At 41.6% G+C, this 20666-nt stretch overlaps 1 protein-coding gene across 1 annotated transcript in view; it reads right to left on the bottom strand.

Moving 5' to 3' along the window:
* Positions 1-20666, bottom strand: part of LOC111147321 (cAMP responsive element binding protein 5) — a 351699-nt gene that overhangs the window by 89674 nt on the left and 241359 nt on the right. The window contains exons 5-6 of the mRNA XM_022503309.1: positions 5354-5480; positions 228-338 (exon numbers count right to left, since the gene is read on the bottom strand). Of these exons, the coding sequence (XP_022359017.1) occupies positions 228-338; positions 5354-5480 (238 nt within the window). The remainder of the gene's footprint in view (positions 1-227; positions 339-5353; positions 5481-20666) is intronic.

Below are 20666 nucleotides of genomic sequence, written 5' to 3'. Positions count from 1 at the left end.
TCCACTGAGGCTGAGCCAATGCTTATTGGTCATCTGATGCCAAGATTCAATAACAAATATCCTCAAAGAGAGAGCCAAGTTCCGTATTGCCTTTCCACGGAAAAGACCTACTCACTGAAACAATGACGGAGCCGTCTACCTGACTTAACTGAAATCTGGAAGTCAGAGTAGAGATCAAAAGAAAAACTCATGAAATTTAAAAAACGATGATTATAACTGTTACTTACCATTTTGGCTTCTGAATGCATTGGCTGGACCTGGGGAGAAGCACAGGGGTTGCTCAGATTTGGACCTTGCATTCCCAGGAGGTTGGAGTTCACTGACATCTGTCTCTCCATCTAAGAGAAAGGAAAGCAACAGAATCAGAAGTCTAAAAAATGTGGTCTAGGTCCCAGACAAAGCTGCATTTCTCTTTCAAGTGGGTCATTTAGAATTTCTTTGAACAACTCCAGAGAAAGACTGTGGTTTGGGGAAGGGTAAGTAACACACTTCTGAGCCTTGAACTCCAGCACATCAAAGAATTAATCCAAAGCTGTGCCTGCTATAGGAGATGCCCCATGCCAACGAGAACCATGTTGTCATGGTACATTTACAAACAAAAGTATGGAATATTTCCACTTTTGCAAACACTCCAACTGCCACGAGTCATGCTTCTTTTTATAACTGTAAAAAATAATGTATGCATAGAAAAATGCTGCAAGGATATATACCAAATGGTTATTTCAGGTTATCCATGGCTTTTCTCCCCCCCTAAATTTTATATGAAAACATTAATCATTTCAGTAATAAGAAAAACATAAAATTAACTTAAAAAGTAATACTCTCGAATATGCTGGGTCTTCTTGCCACTGTAACTTATAAACACAATCAAGATGACCAAGAGCGGGGTGCCTGGGTGGCTCAGTCAGTTACACGTCTGCCTTCACCTCGGGGCATGGTCTCAGGGTCCTAGGATCGAGCCCCACGTCAGGCTCCCTGCACAACGGGAAGTCTTCTTCTCCCTCTGCCTCTCCCTCTGTGCTCTCCCTCCCTCTTTGTTTCTCTCTCTGTCAAATAAATAAATAAAATCTTAAAAAAAAAAAAAAAAGAAAAAGATGACCAACAGGTATCTGAGCTGATGCCCCTGGTTCACCTCCCCTTCCCTGTTAACCTAGTCATGACACTACACAGCAGCAGGTTTTGGCCTCATAGGCGAGGCCTTTGGGGGTGAAGAGAGCAGCTGAGGGTACCATACCACACATGATGGACACTGCCCTACTGGCTTGCCTAGAACTAACATCATTTCAAATACCTGCATGAGTTCTGGCCTTTTTGTCTCCAGGGTATCCCTGTTAAAAAGGAAATACAGTAAAACCTCTCCTTCAGTCAAGGAAGGGTATGTCTGACTGATATTTTCTGTTGAGTAGAAATTGAGCATGTTTCAAAGAACTAGAAGAAAGCAAGTACACTTAATAGTAAGTTCCACAGAAGACTTTCCTCAAGAGGAAAAAAATAAATTCTTCAATGCAAAAGTTCCCCTTGCCGAAGGATGGAAAGGAAAACGGCTCAGAAACTTGAGGGAATCCGGTTTCTGCTCAAAGTTAGCCCCGGGAGGCTGAGGAAATAAATACGGAGTTCTTTATCACTGGGGCTTTTCCCAGAGTGCAGGACAGAAACCTCACAGGCAAGAATGGAGAGTGAAAGCCAAGGTAAATGCCCCTTCAGGGTCCCTGCCATGGTCGGGTTCCAACCCTGCAATCCCTGCTGGGTCCGCCCCAGGTGTGGGGTTGCGATTACAGCATTAATGTGCGGGTTAGCTGAGGTGCTCACGGAATGACGCGAGTGACGGGTGGACAATCCCTGTCACAGCAAATCACCCTTCTCCATCCCTTAGCCTGAAAGAGCATATCAGTTATCTGGCAGTGTATGCTTCAAAAGGAGCTATCGGATGAAGAATTTTCTATACATTCTAGAAAATGCCAGCAAAACCTTTTGGGGCCTCATCAATTCAGCAAAATAAAATGTTCACTCCCATATGCCCCCTGAGTCTCTAGGTAGTCTGGGTATTTTATTTTTTATTATTGTTTTTGTAATTCTGGTAAAATATGCATGTCATAAAATTTACCACTGTAACTAGGCTTCTGTGTACAGTTCAGTGCTATTAAGTACGTCTGTGTACTGTTAAGTCATGAAGACTGCTCCACAGAATGCTTGTTGCTTGTAATTCCCCCTTCCAGAGGCTGGGAGATGGAAGAGCTGGAAAGGCATTTGACCCTTTATTCCAACTGGTAACCATCTCTCAGAGGGAGATCAAGTCCAAATGAGCTTTCGCTTTCAGTTTCCTGAAGGAAGGTCACTGAGAAGTACAAAGCTACAAGCTACCAAGAAGGGCGAGCAGCTTACTTGCAGCCCCAGGATCCAGAATCAGCCATGCTTCCCACTCTGTGGAAAAGTTACAGTCTGTGACTACCCTAATCCATGACTCACAAATTCAACAGAACATTGAAAACAGGCTGATTCCTCTACTTAAAAAAAAAAATTGCATTTTCCCATCTTAGTGATGATAGGGGGTCAGCAAAATCCTCTCTGCAAGGCAACAATTCGGCTTTTACGCATAAGGTTCTGCCCCATGAGTGTGCTTTGGTGAGGTGCTAGAACCAAGAAGTCAGAAAGATGGGAGTGGTTTTGCCAGACACTAAGCAACATCTAGCCCTGGTAGTAAAACATCCAGGTAAAGGATTTTTCACCTTTTTATGAGCTTCTCCTTTCCCTCTGAAACAAATTAGAAAACGGGAACTACAGTCTCAACAGCCTCACTGGGCTTCTGTGATTATACATGAGTGTTCGTACTCCCAAATGATGTAAACACTGGACTTTCAAGATAGGAAACCACAGGACCGTGAACTCCTGACTTGCTGCTCACTGGAACCCCAGCATCTCGCACAGTCCTTCGCTCCTAGCAGGCATTCAACAGAAGTTTGTAGAATGAACAGATGCATTATTTGCTTCAGACCTAGGATTTTATGAACTGTGTGGCCTGGTAGCAGGCACTGCAAATCAGTTAAGAATATTAGCTCGGCCTGCAGACAGACCTTTTCTACCAAGGGAATCATGGTTCCCCGAAGGCAGGACCTCTATAGGAAGACTATGCTTACAATGCCAAAATCTGAGCCCAGGAGCAGGGAGCTTGATAACAAGGAGGAAAGGACCTAGATTTCTGGGACCAGGAACTCTTAGGGTTTGTTTGCTTTTTTTTTTTTAAGAGATTTTATGACAGTTTTCATGAGTTACCTTTGTGTCACTCTAAGGTTTCTCAGCCTCAGCGCTGTTGACATCTAGGGCCCAAATAATTAGTTTCTGGTGGGGGCTGTCCTGTGCATTGTAGAATGCTGAACAGCATCCCTGGCCTCCACCCACAGAGGCCAGTAGCAGCCTTCTCTCAGTGGTGACAACCAACAATAGCATCTCCAGACAGTGCCGAGCAATTGCCCCGAGTTGAGAATCAGTGCTCTAGACTGACACTATTGTCATGGCAGCTGGGCATATCGGTGACATGGGCTGGGGAAATCCTGTGGGGGGTGGCAACCCTGACTTTCAGTCTACATTGGCTCTTGATCGTGTATCTGATCCTTTCCTTCTATTCTGAAGCATTAACAGGAGGCCAAGTTGTACGGTGAGAGGATATGGCGGAAACCACTGCCAGATACTTACTCACTGCGCACTCTCTGCCCGCGTCCCACCTTTGTCCTGGAAACAGTACGGTTTAGCCAAACGGAAAAAAAAAGGTCACTGAAGTAGTATTTTTCTGGCTGATGGATAGAATTTATGATAGGACACTAATTTGGGACAAGGGGGCTTTAGCATCTGAAGGAAGATGCTTATGGTGGGAGTCTTTGTGCGCCTGGCTGGGCTGAATAAAACCTGGGCAAGTGGCATTGGTGGCGCTGTCGTAGCTCATCTGAAGATGTCTCGGGAGAGCAAGGCAGGGAAAGTGTGTCAACTCAGCTGTTCCTTCCGGCCCGATTTTGCAAAGACTGCGTTCCTCGTCAAGACAACCCAATATTTACAGCAGCCAGGTCCATTTCTCTGAACTTGGGGCTCCCAGCCCTCATCCACCCCTGCCTCCACTCAGATAAATCGGCACACTGCTCTCAACCTTCGAGAACCTGAGCTGCTCAGCGTGAGTTGAGATGGGGGTTCGTCACAGCTGTCAGCTTTTCATCTGGAAAATGAGCATGTCGGTAATTACCGCGATCCCATTCCCACAGGATCCCGATGAGAGCAACGTGAAGTGACAAATGTAGACGGTTCCTTAAAATGTGCACATGCTATGCCAGGCATTGTTGATACTGTTTGGGAGGGTTTTCACGGAATTGTCATGTCATCTCTTAGGGCTTTTGAGAACAGCTGTGGCCCCAGGAATCAGCACACCAGACAGGCTCCCCAAGACACAAGGCCAGGAAGGGGATCCTGTGGAAGGAGAGCAAGGTTAGCCCTGGGATACTCTGGATGTCCCTTCTAGGCTAATATGTTGTTTTCAGGGGTGGGGGGTATATTATGTAATGATCATAGACCCTGGAGTCATACCACCTGCATTTAAATCTTTAGGCTCCATCCTACTCAGCTTCCTGTGCCTCAGCTTCCTCATCTGTAAAATGGGGGTAATAACGGTATATCCCTCACAGGTTTGTTGTGACAGTGAAAGCAGAGAATATAGTGGTATCACACGGTGGTTGATCCAGTGGGCTCTGGCGCCAGGATTCCTGGGATCAGAACTCAGTTATGCTGCTTCTCAGCCAAGCAAGCTACTTGCCATCCTTTTCTCATTCAGACACCGGGGATAGAAATAGCACGTGCCTGACAGGATTGTTTCAGGTGTTCATGAAGTGCCTATAAAGGGACTAGCACATGGTAAGCCCTTAATAAATGTTGTGAGCATGCGTAACAGAACATGATACGCAGGGACACCTACTAGCAGATATTCTGTACCGTCATTATTATTTTTGTTATTATAATTGTTACTCTGAGTCCTGGCAAGATCACTCCCTGATGAGTTAAGGACACTCGGTATAGAGCCCAAGCTATATAGATTTTGGGCTAGGCATAAAACATTGTGTCCTTGAACAAATTCTGTCCCCTGGGTGTGGCAAGCTCGCTTGTCACCAGCAGGAAGATGGGGCCAGGCCTCACTAAGGGAGCACTGGAGGGCGGGAGAGCCAGCAGGACGCCTAGGGACAGACAACCAGGCCCTCTCCACAAAGTAGCACACAGCTCAGCTCTTCACCCAGAAGTCGCTGTCTTTCCAGCTTCAATCTCAGCTTTGCCTTTACTCCTTTCAAAAGAGCAAGGCTCAGTGGCAATGAGAAGCACTTACTGGCATCAAGACGGCAGAAGAACCCGGCATCGTCGGGTTGGGCAGGGTCCCAGGCATGGAGGCTGGCATGGGCTGTCTCTGTCTGTTGTGGAGATGTAGCAGAGAAGATAGAGAGCCTGGGACAGGCCTGGCAACACACAGAAAAAGCAGACATTATTCCTGATGCCTTGGGGCGGGGGATTCACTGCCTGTTTCCCCGTGTCCAGAACCAGCGGGGACAACACCATTACAAGAGCAACAGATCAGATCCTCTGATGGGAACCACATAATTGAGGATATTAGGGAAATAATAACAAATAAAACACAAGCCTGGCTTCCTCTGCTACTTCCTAGTTAATACACCAAATTCCACTTCATTTCCTGACCTCTGTTATCTAACACATGTTCAATAGTCAACAAGTCGGCATATCTCCTACAACTCCTGCTTCTTAGGGAAGGGACTTGGGGGTGAAATCCTGTGTTTACTCAGAATTCTCTGCCCTGTGGAGGATCTTAGACACTGAGATCTGTGTACGTCATCTGGACTCTCCTATGCCTCTGCCCAGAAGCCCTCCTGGACACACTTTCACTGTCTGCACTGTAAAGCCAACTTGATCCATGAATTCCCAATAGAAATCTGTTTTGACTTTCTTGAAGTTCTCCACTGTGAGTGGAAACAAACAAACAAAATAACAACAACAACAACAAAAACAAAGCCAGGACACAGATCAAAGTAGCAGGAATGAGGTTCATGCCAGTGCAGCCAGCCTTTCTCAGACAAGTCCAGAGCCCAGCCCCTGATTACCAATCCCTCATTTTATAATAACTGGAGGTGTTAGGCTGTTTGACAGAAACTGATTTTGGCCTGACCCACAGAACTTGGGTAAGCATTCCTCTGGGGAGTACATAGTTTGAGCTTTTGCTTCAATTTGCCAGAGGGGAAAAAAAAATTTAGAACTTTAAATTGATTTAATGAGCCAGGGAATGTGTGGCTGAGGGGAAAAAGGAAATTATTTGTGTTTATGAAAAATGGCAAATAAGTGACCTCCTCAGCTAAATTCTCAATCTCCCGATGCTTTTGCTCTGGGGAGCTGTATAAATGTCAAACCATTAAATTAAAGATTTAACAAATAAAACAAAACAAATAAACAAACACCCCCCCCCACCACCGTAGAGACCTGAGTCTTCCATGTTAAACTACTTTATCCTGAATGCCATAAATGAAGCTACTGTTTCTAGAATTAATGCATTTTCTTAAAAAAAAATAAAAATAAAAAATAAAAAGATTTGTTCATGTTAAGTGCTGGGTAATGACTGGAGATGGAGATGTCCTGTGTGGCCCAGTGCCTTTCTCAGCTTCAGGGAAGGATAATCCCATTCACAGTAGCATGAGAAGGCTCTCCTTTGGACCTCAAATGCCTCCTGTGCCTGACTTGGGGAGAAGTGGGGATTGAAACAGGGAGATCATGCCAACAGGATCTTCTTTTGCATTGTTGCTGAAATCTCAAAGATTAGGTTTTCTACTCTTTTCGCCTAACAGCTCCTTTGAGTAGAGCTAGCTATTCCAGGCGCATGGATTTTAGAAGGATTAGTGACAAATTAGTCAATATTTATATGTTCAGGAAGTTATATAAATGAAAATATAAAAGAATATAAAACCTTTACCCAGACTCCCTGCAGATGTACACAAATTACACCCAGCTTTATGACCAGAATGTGTGTATGAACAGTTAGTTACACGGAGAGGCCAACCAGAAGTAGCCTGCAACAATAAAATGAGTGTTTTCAGAAAAGCAAATGCATGTTATAGGTATTTCTTGACATGTGCCCTGGGGCCCTCTGGAGTATAGATTAACAATAGGATTAGTAGGGTCTTTGAAGGTCCTTCACCTTTCAGAGCTGTAGGAAACTGCCAATTGTAGTTGCTCCAAAACTCTACAGTAGGTTGTACCTTCACTGGGTCTTAAAGCCTACCTCATTCAGAGGTGGATAGCTCCAGTCAGATAGGTATAAATGGTGGCTCTGTCAACAGACAAGGTTTGCTTTATATTCTCCAGTCTTTTTATTATTATTATTTTATTTTAAATATGTTTATTTATTGGATAGAAAGAGAGACAATGAGAGTGGTAACACAAGCAGGGGGAGTGGGAAAAGGAGAAGTAGGCTTCCCACCAAGCAGGGAGTCCGATGTGGGACTTGATCCCAGAACCCTGGGATCATGACCTGAGCTGAAGGCAGACGCTTAATGACTGAGCCACCCAGGTGCCCTATATTCTCCAGCCTTAATGTTTTGTTTGTGACCTTTGCTGGGAAGAAAATAGCTGTATATCAAAATATGTCATCTTTAATAATGGTCAGTTCCTGCAAGTGCAAGGTTAGTAATCTAAACTGCCCTGTTTTATAAGGAGAAAAATTCACTGAGACCATCTCTATAGATAGCTGTTAATCATCTATCCATCCACTCGTGTACAGATACCCAGACAGGGAGATGTACACACATACATCCATGCATACATACAGATACATCAAAACGTACAGACATACAACCTTCTACCATATGTCTTTTCCCCTAGTCACCGGGAGGAATGCTTTGGATATAGATAGGGACAAGCAAAAAAAAGACAATTGAAAACATTTTATAATGATGATTTGTCATATCATCCTCCTAAAGAAATGGCAGCATATTATCATCATTTACATTTTGTTTCCAACATGATATATTAATGCTAATCTTGGTGATCAGTTTCTATTGAGTCATTCTTAGAAATCAATTAAACCATACTTTGTGAATGAAGATGAAAAAGTAATTAAACTCAAAATGACTTTTCATTCTTTACACAGCTAAGGAAAACTAGCTGGACAGAGTAGCTGGGAAATGGTACACTTACTTCCATACCGTGCATAGATGTACCAGATTTTTAAATACCAAGCATTCCTTCATTAATTAAAAAAGCTTTCCAGGGTACTGAGTTCCCTTGGAATTATAATAATAATTGCCTAATGATAGAAATCAAACCAATTAACAATATATAGTTGAAAAAGAAATGGCTATTTGAGAACTCTGCATGTTTGGATTCTAAATAACTCTCAATTATTGTTTTACACAGATCTATATTTTATTTATTTATTTGAGAGAGAGAGAGAGAGAGCTCACACATGCATACATGTGCACATGCAGCAGGCAGGGGCACAGGAAGAGGGAGAAAGAATCTTAAGCAGGTCCCACACCCAGTGTGGAGCCCAACAGAGGGCTTGATCTCACGACCCTGAGATCATGACCTGAGCCAAAATCAAGAGTCAGACACCTAACCGACTGAGCCACCCAGGCACCCCTCCACAGATTCTATAAATAATTTTCCCAACCCTTGCTGGGAACAAAACTGAGGGGTTTTCTGTGCTTCTTGCTTGGGCTTTTAAAAATACAAAAACTGACAGAAAAGAAAAATCTACTCTTACCCATCACGGGGTATACAAAGGACTAGATTGAGGTAATTATGTAGCTTGGCCCAATAAATAATCATTTGTCCAGAATATCCTGATCACTGAAGCAAGAGTGGTATCAGAACAATTATATTAATTATCTAATTCCCTTTGTGTATATAGAAATAATTATTAACACATTGCACTTGCCTGAAACTTTTTATATTGCACTTATACAGTTTCATATTTTTCCAAAATATTTTCACCTTCCTGTGACTTGAAACAATGCCATGTGGTGGGTAGGTCAGATTACCCCCATTTTATTCAGAGTAAGCTGAATTCAGAAACATTTAAATATGCCCAAGGTCATATGGGTCATGAAAAGAAGCAAGGCTCATATTCAGCTTGCAACACAGGGCTTCCCCCATCACACCTTGATGGCTCCCATAACTAAGCTATTATTGATTTTTTATGCTAAAATAAATTCACGGTCTATTTCCTTTGATATCCACACTGCTCCCTGGACTGGGCAATGAAGTAGTAAAATTCTGCAGTATTGCTAACATGAGAAGTCACTCATCCATGTGAAATTATGCTTTCTTCCTTTAAAAAAAAAAAAACAACAAAAAACTTCCCAAACAACACATGAGTTAGACTCTGAAAATAAGATGGCAAATCGCAGCAAAGTTGTAAAAACAAAGACCCAACAGTCTTTCTCCAGTGCAGGCTTGTTGCCATGAGCTAATAATTCCAGACTTTGAGCAAGCCGAGCCTCCTTTTTAATAACCATATGCCTCTAGGTAAAGTATTTCTACTAAAAATTATTGAGGCATGGAACAAGGTAAGATGTGTGAGCTCATGTTGGATTGTTCAATTACTAAACTGAGTCCCGTAGCATTAAGAGTTTTCCAACTTGACAGATTATTCCTCTTTATACACTTGTATAAACATACTGCTTACAGCTGAAATCTATGTAAGCTTTTCTTTCAATTAAAATGTCAAGGATGACAGACTGTGTTTTCAGTGTCCTTAACAGAATGAAAGGTACCACAGCAAGCGATTTCATGTCCTCATTTTTACCCCCAAAGGATGTTTTCCAGTCTAGGGGTGTCTGAAAAGCGAGTTTTGTGTCTGCCGCTCTTTGCGCTTGGACAAGCCCAACTATCTTTACGGAGTGAGGGTCCAGTGATTTTGTTTGGAAGTCTCAGGAGGGTCACTGTAGACTGTTCTCCTTGCCCAAGTCTTCAAAAGGTCCATGGCACCCCAGATTGCCTATTGAACCCAAGACAGATAAATCTAATGGGTGTGTGGTCAGGTAAAGAGAAGAAGCCAGCAGTGAAAAAAAAAAAAAATTAGGTTAAAGAATTAGAAGATCAAAGTTAGCATGAAAATCCAACCACAGACACCTGAGAAATGGTGAGCACGTAATAAATAACAACAGAAAGGAATCGGCGGGACTTGGTGTGTGCAGAATAATACGAAAAGCTTCAAAGCAATAAGATGGAAAGAAGAGTGGGCAGGGAGCAAAGGATCCAGATGTCGCTGCCATTAGAGTTTCTGACTCTGGGGGAGAGACTTTCTTCGCTTTGGGGCTCTCCATGTCATCATCTGTTTAATGAATGGATCACACTACAGGCCATCTGGAAATGCCCTGAAACTCTAAAATTCAGATTCTAGAACTTGAAAATGAGATGTTTTTAATCTCATGAGGCATAGATGTTTGATGATGATTAGGGAGCTCTTCACAGCTCACTGATGAGTTCACAGTGCTTCGGCGAGCACGCGCAACATGGTGGGGGGTCAGTGTCCATACTGAATGGGACGGAGTCAGTACAGCACTTCGTTCTTAATGCCAAAAATAAACTTGAAATCTGAATGAATCGCAAATAGAAAGTGTCTCTAAAAAGCAAGAGAAGTTGCTAAAAAGGACTTGATACATCTCAGGGGGTCCACACCTTTTCCTCATCTACACGTAACATAATTTCACACACAGACTAGAGAAAGAATATTGCCCACAATCACTGTATTTGCTTCTAAAGAGAAATGTGCCTTCTTTCCACCTTCTTAAATGAACTTTTGTGGCCTAACCTGGCCACTAGTTTCTGTCTAGGATGGGGAGACTGAAGAACTAAAGACGGGATTACAGACTCTTAAATGTTAAAAGAAGGCTGTTTGTAATGAGAAATGCTTATTCTATCATTCTTCTCTGAAGTGGAATTTAAAAATTCCTATTTTTGTAAAGAAAGTGAACTACAGGATAATCAAGTAGAATGGGAAATGGGAAGATAATATAGTTAATTTCTTCCATGAGTGATAATTATATTGTAAGATGGGGTTAGTGAAGGACATGGGTTCAGAAGATGGTCTGCTTAGGTTGGAATCCCAGCTCTGCCCCTTACTAGCTGTGTAAACTTGGGCTAGTTACTTGGCCTCTGTGCCTCAGTTTTCTCAACTATTAAATGGGATGACAGAGATTGTTATCTTATGGCCTTAAATGAGTTACTACATATTAAATATAGTTGACCCTTGAACAACGTGGGCATTAGGAACCCTGACTCCTTGTGTAGTCAAAAATCCACGTGTAACTTGAGTCTCTCCAAAGTTAACTACTAGTAGCCTACTGTTGACCAGAAACTTTGCTGATAATATTAACGATCTATTAACACATATTTTGGATATACTATATTCTTGCAGTAAAGTAAGCTAGGGAAAAGAAAATATTATGAAAATCATAAGGAAGGGATACACATTTACAGTACTGTACTGTATTTATTGAAAAACATCCACATATAAATGGACCTGTATAATTCAAACCCATTCAAGAGTCAACTTCATATTGAATATGTTCAATAAAATTAGTTATTTTTGTTATTATTCTTTTGTTATTATTATTTTGTTATTATTCTTCTGAAACCCAGACCAAACAACAGAGTAATCACTATACTTCAATCAAGGAACTGGGGCTTAAGGCTGGGATCTTAAAGTTAACACCAATCCTTCACTTTAATTAAGAAACCACAGCCTAACCAAATGCCTGTAAAAGTGTCCCAAACTTCTGGCATATATAAGATATTTCTTTAAAAACCCATTGACTTTAGACTTCCAAACCCTTCTGCAGAGGCAAATGGACTCCTCTCACCCACAGTTTTACAGAATTTCAAAATGATTCACACTATTTCTCAGAAAGGATCTTTGAAAATATTTCCTCAAAATGGAACCAAACTAGTTCCCCAGAGATTGGTTCTCAGTATCTTGTTTTTCCTGAAAACAATGACAAAAATCCAACAGAAGCAATAATTGGGAAAACAAGACAGCTATCTGGCCCATATTTTAAAAGACATCCTATTACCAGTATCTTTTTTGAATGAGTTCATGCTCTGCACCAAGTCTCACTGCCAAGCTCCTAAAGTTGGATGGCAAAGACAATATTTCCCTTTTTAACAAATGAGGAATTTTGAGACACAGGAGTAGAAATATTTAGCCTGAGAAAAGGCACCAAAATATCAGCAGAATTCAATTAAAATATGTATTTTTCACTTCAAAGCTTTCTTAGGCTCAAGGGAGGACCTCTGGTAAAGATCCCGAACCCCCCTAAAAAAAAAAAAGAAAAAGAAAGAGAGCTGGAACCTCCCTGCATGATTCGTACCCCTCCCAGCCTTTCTTCCCTCCCCTGCCGCCTTTCCTTTGATGACACAGGCATTTGGGTGTCTGGGGAGAGAATTTTGCCTTTATACCTATATCTTTCCTAAAAAGCTAGTAAAACAGCCTGACTTTGAAAAAGAGCAAACTCTCCAGCTCATCAGAGATTCCAGTAAGCTTGGCTCCTTGTGACAACACTTGACATGGCTCCAAGGCCATCACACCAAGCGGCCCCTCACTGCTGCCCCACTCATGGCCCTGGGCTCCAGACTGGTACCCTCGCTGACTTCCTTCCGGCTTCTTTGCATTGCCACCTTCCTTCCTGCCACAGCCTTGAACGTAAGTAATCCTCACCACCTTCTCTGGATAACCACACCAGGTCAGGGCCTTTTTTGGAGTGTGCTCACCCCGCATTCTTCGACCTGGTAACACTTTCTCACCATTTATTCAATCAATGAATAAACCAAAAGTCAAATTAAGTATCTAAGACAAGTCAGACTCTGTACGCACTCATTTCAGAGTGGAAAACGAGTTTGCCAAGTTAGGTCATTTGCCTAACAATCCATCTACAAATTCACAAATTGTGACAATCTGATGAAAAACAAAATAGATGTGTTTCATGGTCTCTTGGAATTTACCACTTCAGCTCCCCGATTATAATTCTTCAGTGATTTTGAGTGATTTTTAAAAATGTCTCTGCTCCCACTAGACCATAAACTGCATCAGTGAGAGATTATGTCTGCTCTGTTTTTAGTAATGCAGATACTTTAGAAAAGTAAGGAAGTGCATGGTACCTAGCAGGTGTCAACAAATACTTCTCGAATTCTTAAGAACAGAGATATTAAGGGTCTCTTCCTTTGACAAAAGACATTGCAAGAACAGGGTTCAATAAATTATCTTTCCTAACTAGTGAGAAGAATTTAATTGATTTACAAGTCATACGTGAAACTCCAATTTACATTAACAGCCTAATATAACCAATTTCTGCTCTTGAAAAGCATAAATGGTTACCCCCAAGGTAATCTGTACTTTTTAGCAATGCCCCTTAAACTCAAGCTTTCTGATGAGTTCTAGACCCATTTGTTTTTGCATCAATTAAGTTAATTTCCATTTGAAATTATATTCTAGGCATTTCATAAGAAAAGGCCAAGAATAATTCAGGAACACTCATCTGTCTCCAATCTATATAATGTTTTAAAAATTGGATGCCTGCCCTGCAATAAGGCTGTACTTTGTAATGTTCAAAACTCTGGGCCCGGACGTACCAGTTACACCCACACCACAGTCAACTAAACATCTCGTTTCTGCTTTGCACTGACTTATCGATATTGACAAGAACACTTCTGTAATCATTATCACCAGGGGTGTCGGAAATTAAATTTACCACGCAAGATAAATTTAGGCCTCTTTTTATCAATTTGGTACTACTGCTGCGTTTATTTTATAGATGTAGTATCTGATATCTTGGAAATGTAACTTCGTTTTCTTTAAATAAAAGCCTGGCTGCGAGGGAGCCAATGGTGGTCATAAAATGTAATACAGCGAACAGAGCTGCATCCCGCTGGAGCCTGTGTTGGGTTTTATAGCATACACGCTGTATCTACTCAGGCAGAGGATATACTTACTAGTGCTTTCAAGTGTTTTAAACAGAGAGAGCAGAATAGAAAGGGAGATGTAAATTTATGGCCATTCTGTTAAGACTATTAAATCAATCTCTTTTTCTCCCCCTCTTTAATGACTGATTTCTGCACCATTAATCTGAATTAGTCATGCAGTCAGCCTGATTCATTTAAGTTAACCAAAAACACGGTTGGATTGGTTTCTGATGTACTATTGTCACCAAAAAAAAAAAAAAAAAAAAAAATCTGATTCCAAAATCTGATATTTTTTTCCTTGTAAAGAGCTAAAGGCTCTTTTAAAAGACCCTTTATAAAAGACCCTAAATGCCTGAACAGTTTGGCTTTCGCCATGGGTCAGGCTCAAAGACATGACAAGATGGCTTTTCAATTAGCCAATAACTTCTCAGTTGCATCAATTATTCATAAAGTTACACTTAGAAAAGGCAAGTAAATGTAGATCAAAAGAGATGAAATAAATGATGATTTTGAATGCAGTGTCAAATAAATGATATACATCTGGCTGGCTGGGGAAAATTTTTTCTTTATAGAGAGCTATCTCTAAGTAAAATTTCTTCTGGTTTCTAAGTCGTTAATAAGCTTCCTCCTTGCTTCATAAGGACAAATAAGGAGCCCTCTGATTATGAGCCTTGTCATTTACATGTGATTCCTGCTTGCATTCATTCCCCATCAATGAATAATTCATGTAAACATTCACTAACACACTTGTCTGGATGTTCTGTAGGGGCAGAGCTCCCTGGGCTTACAAACACCCACCCCCACCCCCAGCTCTTAAGTCAGCAATTCTGTTTTGCTTTCTTCTAGACTTGCAGCTTCTCAGTTACCATCTTTTAATGGGTAAGTCGGGGTGGACTCCACACTCTGTACGATCGCCCCATACCTATGCTCCAAATACATAACATCATTTTGTAGCTGATGGACAAAAGCTCCAACTGCAGAAGACTTCAGCAAAAACAGAAGGGCTCTAGAAAAAAAGATCATCGGGACAACCTCTACCCATCCTTGCACTTTGCAAGTTCTCCCTCCTGGGTCACCCCCACTAATGCCTTTACCTAACCTCTTCCTGAAGCTCAAGGCAGGGTCTCTTAGACAATCTTCAAGTACCTCTCCCCGAGGAGACCCAGTTTAAAACACTCTCCACCCAGCCACTTGCCAGGATTATTTCACTCCTTAGGAGGAGGAGTTAGAAACTCAGCTCCACAGCCGAGAGGGGCTGTGGCAGTGATGCTGGAGGAGGGGCTCTGACTGTGGTGGCAGGCAGGGACGCAGAGTGCTATGAGCCTGACTCCTTAGGTCCTGTTCTTATCAATAAAGTAACACAAGTGCTGAGAGGCTAACTTGTCCTCCCAGGAAACATGGACAAGGAAAGAGGCACTGCTTCAAGGCTCAGCAAACTCCTCACCAGCTTATATCCTGACAGACAGCCGCAAACTCAACCATGGCCGGTATTCAAATAACCAGAAACTGTAGGGGAGGGTGTGAGAGCCTAGAGAAAGCCTTGTCGGACAGGGCTGAACGCGAAGTGGGGGAAGAGGGCAGGGCAGGGGGTGGGGGAGTGAGGAGAGAACCTGGAGAAGGCTCCAAAGACGCAGGGAGAAGTACTGAGAGGCCAGAAGGGAAGACCTAAATGGAAAAGTAAAAGGAACAAGACCAGGAGATGACGAGAGCAAGCTTCAAGTTTCCAAATTACTATATTCAGAGAATGGTGACCAGTTACTCTCAAAGCCAACCAAAGCAGAATAATAACTGTAATAAAACAGCAGCACATGGGATTTACGTTAGAAGAAAGAGAGTCTCCCAAGAATGAATAGTGTAAAACAATTAAATGGCTTACTGAAGTTTTGGAATTTCCTCTTATTAGGCTCTTAAAAAATAGATTCGTCCCCATCTGGCAGGGTTTCTAGGGAGGAGGACGAGAAACTGGCAGACTTCTCATAGTCCTAAATTAGGGCTATTATTTTCACTTATTCCAGTCAGAGTGGCTGACAGAAATGATAGAGATAATGCTGGTGGCCATCATTAACCAGTAAATAGAATAAAGCAGCCTTGTGTGGCTGACATTCAGGCCGCCTGCTGGCCCTGTCATGGCCCCTGAGTGTGTGATCTGTGCAAGTCATTTAACTTTTCTGTTTTCTCATCTGCAAAAAAAAAAAAAAAAAAAAGGGTTATACTACCCACTTCCTAAGTATGGTGTGAGGGTGCTTTGATAATCATAGATGAGATAATATCTTATACGTGTTAGGCCCCTGGAAGATGATCAATGTATATTCTATTTAAGAGATGATGAATCTATTCTAGAAGACAAAATTATTGCCAGTGTCATTTTACAATACAAAGTAAAATGATATGACTCTCAATCCTAGGGTGAAATAGTTTGGAAAAAAGACCGAGAAACATCCAGGCTCTCTGAGAGACCCGAGTGTCTTTTCCATCACTATGAGACCTGGTGTCTCGTGCTGCATCATCTTCTCAGGAAAACTTGCTCTGTGTTCTCACAGCACGTGCTAGTATCTCCATCAGACGCAAGAGAGAGTATCACAAAACACAGAGCTCGGCACATAATAGGAGCCTTGTAGAGGTTTGTTGAATAACTTAATGAGGTCACCTCATTGTACATGGTCTCTCATTTCCCAGCAGTAGTACCCCCAATGACACATCCATGACAGGCTTCTTATTAAGGGTCATGATAACTTGAAACACTATCCTAAAGGGACAGTCAACTTATCATTGGCTTGAGCGAGGGGATTGGGGGGAGGGGCAGTTTCTAGGAAACTGGTATCCTCCTTGAGCAACTTTTCCTGAGCTACCTTTCAAGTTCTCCCACTTTGCAGCAGCACTTATCATGAGCTAAATTGATATTAATCTCAAACACTTAATAAAATAATAGCAATAAAGTTCATAATAATGATACTTGGCATTTACTTTGCACTTCGCATCCAAGGATCTCAAAGGGCTTTGCAATTTTCAAAGCTACTCATGGGCTGGACACACAAGCAAAAAAGCCATTGCGTATAGCTTTCCCGTGGACAGAGTTGGTTCTGTTATTACATTCTGAGATTGAGACAGTGGCCACACTATGTGCATAAACACACCCACTATCCACAGACACTCCCAGACATCTATATGCTAAGAGGCAAAGTGATAAACAGACATTCTGTTTCAAACCCACTCTTATCTGTATCAGCCTTGTCAAACCCTGGAATGCAGATTTGTATTTTGATAGACTTGTTTTATTATACTTCTTTCAACCCCCCTCTTGGTGTATATATAGGTATAATTGGAAATTCCATGTCTGTTCTTTAAAGACACAAAGCTTTAAAGGGCTTATTTTCCCTTTACGTTCATTCCGAAGGAAATTTTGCTTAGGCTTAAACATACAGGGGTTTATACATTAAGCATCTCTTCTAAGGCACTTTTCCCTTCCTTGGTGGCCTGGCATTTGCCAGAAAGAGTGACTTGCTCAGTTTCCCATATTATTCCCCAGACAGCCCTATTCCTACTTCCAAACAAATGTGGTATTTGGGGTTTCAAGTTTAAAATGTAATTTGGTATCATTTCAGATGTCTTCTTACAGCTTAATAAACATCTTCCCCAGAGGGATTTAGGATCTGATTTTAATTTGTGGTAGGGTTATGGTCATAGTAAATGTCAATTTCAGCTATCGACAATAAGCCCTACTAGAAATAGAAATTGTATGTGAAATGACAGTACATTTATAGGATGGGAAGCATATTATGCGTGCTCATAGTTGACTGTTCCCCAAGAAATCCCTTCACTGGTCTGTGACGAAAGTCTGGTTTCTCTTCAGGCCTCTGAATATCAGCCACTCATCAGAAGAGAATGTGTCGATCTGAAGATCATAAAAAGATGCAGTGAAGTAACCAAGCCCTTCATGGTATGGCTTTGAATCCTAATACCCCAGCCAACATCAGCCACTGGTTTGCCTCGTGATCCTGGGTTGTGTCCTCAAGACCTCCTCAGAGTTTCTGTTTCTTCATGTATAAAATAAGGTGGCTCAGCCAATGATCTGCAAGGACCTTTTCAACTCTAAAGTTTATATAATCAGGTATAATCAAGAGTGAGTGGGTAAGCTGACTTATGGAGAGGCCCAAAACTACATATTTTGGGGAAGCAACACATCAGTTTTCCTCAAAGGTAGGGACAAATGGGTAACTTGTCACTGGCCTCTCTTGGACATTCCCTTTCCTTGAACAAAAGGCACTCAGATCGGAGTACCTGTAACATTTAACAAAGTAGGGCAGGAACAAGGAGTGCTGAAGGGTAAGAGAGGGGCTAGTTTCTTCTCAAACATGAACAATGATCCCTTTAATTAGCATAAAATAAAGGTCTCACTCCTTTGTATACCAGAGTTAGCCACTTATTATTAAACAGAATCACATTCTTTGGGAGAGGTTAGTTCAGGTCCTCAAATAACTGGTTCTATCTGTTCAGTGTGGTGCCATCCAGCCCACTGGGATTGGGAAAAAATTGGGCATTCTGAGAATGACAAAAGTCCTCCAAGTCTGACAGCTGCCAGGAAAAAAATTTTCACTACTGAATAGAAAACTCTACCTTGCCCTACCTACTGAAGAGCTAGGATAACATTCCCTAAGTGCTTATGTTAAGCCCCATGGCTGATCCTGTCCATGGTACCTGGGATGGTTGATATTATGGTCTGCTTGACTGGGCCATGTGGCACACAGATGGCTGGTTAAACATCATGTCTAGGTGTGTCTGTGAAGGTATTTCTGGAAGAGATCCGCATGTGAATGAGGGAACTGAGTAAAGCAGATTGCCCCCCTCCAAAGGGGTGAGTGAGCATCATCCCAAGTGATCTAGGCATCACCCAACCTATTAAGGTTCTAAATAGAATTTTTTTTTTAAAAGGAAAAAAAGTTGAGTTCTTTATCTCTTTCTCTCTCTTGCTGATTAAGGTGGAACATCAGCCTTCTCCTGCCCCTGGACTGGAACTTATACCACCAATGCTCTTGGTTCTCAGGCCTTTGGACTTGGCCTGAAATGTGTACCATTCACTGGTTTTCCTAGGACTCCACCCATCAGATAGCAGATGGTAGGGCATCTCAGCCTCCATAATTGTCATGAGCCAATTCCTTATAATAAATCATATATGATTATATATTATAGTACAAGAAATTATATATAATATTTTATATACATATATGTATATATATATATATATATATATATATTCCATATCCTATTGGTTTTTTTCCCCTGGAGAACCCTGAGTAATACAGTACTCATCTTTAGGCCCTTTTCTTTAGAATGTGTCCTATATTTCTTTAAATTTATTTGATAGCAATAAATTAGTAGAATCTAGGCATTAACTTTGACATCCCTCTTCTTCTACTTCCAGTCATTCACTAAGTTCTATGTATTCCACCCCCCAAATAGACCTGGAATCAATCCACTTGGCTCCATCTCCACTACCAAAATCTTAGTCCAAAACACAATCTTCTTTCACTTGGTTTTTCCAACAATTTCCACCTTCAGTTTCACTCCTCTCCAGTCCAGCCTCTGCATTATAGCCAGAAAGATCTCCATGAACCAATGATCTAATCATGATGTTTCCCTACTCAACATTTTTTCATGGCTTTCCTCAGCATCTGGTATTTAATAAAATCATCCTTTAAATGTTCTACCTCTTGATGACTATTGTACTACTTTCTTATCTGACTTGATGTACTTCACCCACCCTGGTATTCAATCATTCCCTAGGATGTGCCAAGCTCTTTCCTACCCCAGGGCCTTAATACCTCCTATTGTCTTTGCCTGGAAAGGTTAGCCATCTGCTCTTCTGTCTACCAGTTCTTATTCATCCTTTAGGTCTCAGTTTAAATATCACTTTCTTAAAATTTTCTCTGACCCCAAATCAGAGGTGCCTCCAATTTAGAGGGTCTTATAACTCTGTGTGCTTCTCCTTCATGCAATGTCTAATAATATGTTTATAGGTATGATTATTATTTAGTGTCAATCTTTTTAAAAAAGATTTATTTATTTATTTGAGAGAGAGAGAGCACGTGCCCTTGGGGAGAGGGACAGAAGGAGAGGGATAGAAGCAGACTCCCCACTGAGCACGGAGCCCAGCGCAGGGCTCTCAATCTCAGAACCCTGAGATTATGACCTGAGCCAAAATCAAGAGTTGGACACTTAACCCACTGAGCCACCCAGATACCTCTATTTAGAGTAAATCATTATCATTATGCTCCTACCTCCCTGATGGCAGGGACTATATAGCTTTTGATTGCTAGAGGTAAAGTCATTCTGATTTCTCTTAACCATTGAGAAAACCTGTGCTTACTTTCTGGAATATTCTACCCCATAGGGATGGAGAAGAAAGGAGAATACCATAATACAGCTGAAAAGAGTTTTAGAAGTTAAGAGGATTGATCTAACAGAAGTGAGTACCATGGTATTTGCCTACATGCTAATAGTAATAGATCTTTCCACCTTTCTGTAGCTGCAGGCTACTTCTTTTGAAAAGCACAAAAGCAAAAATGCCAAATGGAAATGTCTGTTCCAGGGCTTATAATTTTTTTTTTAAAGATTTTATTTATTTGACAGAGGGAGCTCACAAGTAGGCAGAGAGGCAGGCAGAGAGAGAGAGAGAGAGAGAG

Source organism: Enhydra lutris, unplaced genomic scaffold, assembly GCF_002288905.1.
Source record: "Enhydra lutris kenyoni isolate GAN:26980312 unplaced genomic scaffold, ASM228890v2 scaffoldscaffold16, whole genome shotgun sequence".
NCBI classification, from domain to species: domain Eukaryota; kingdom Metazoa; phylum Chordata; class Mammalia; order Carnivora; family Mustelidae; genus Enhydra; species Enhydra lutris.
The sequence above is the reverse complement of the archived record's forward strand: the minus strand, read 5'-3'. Positions and strand labels throughout refer to the sequence as shown.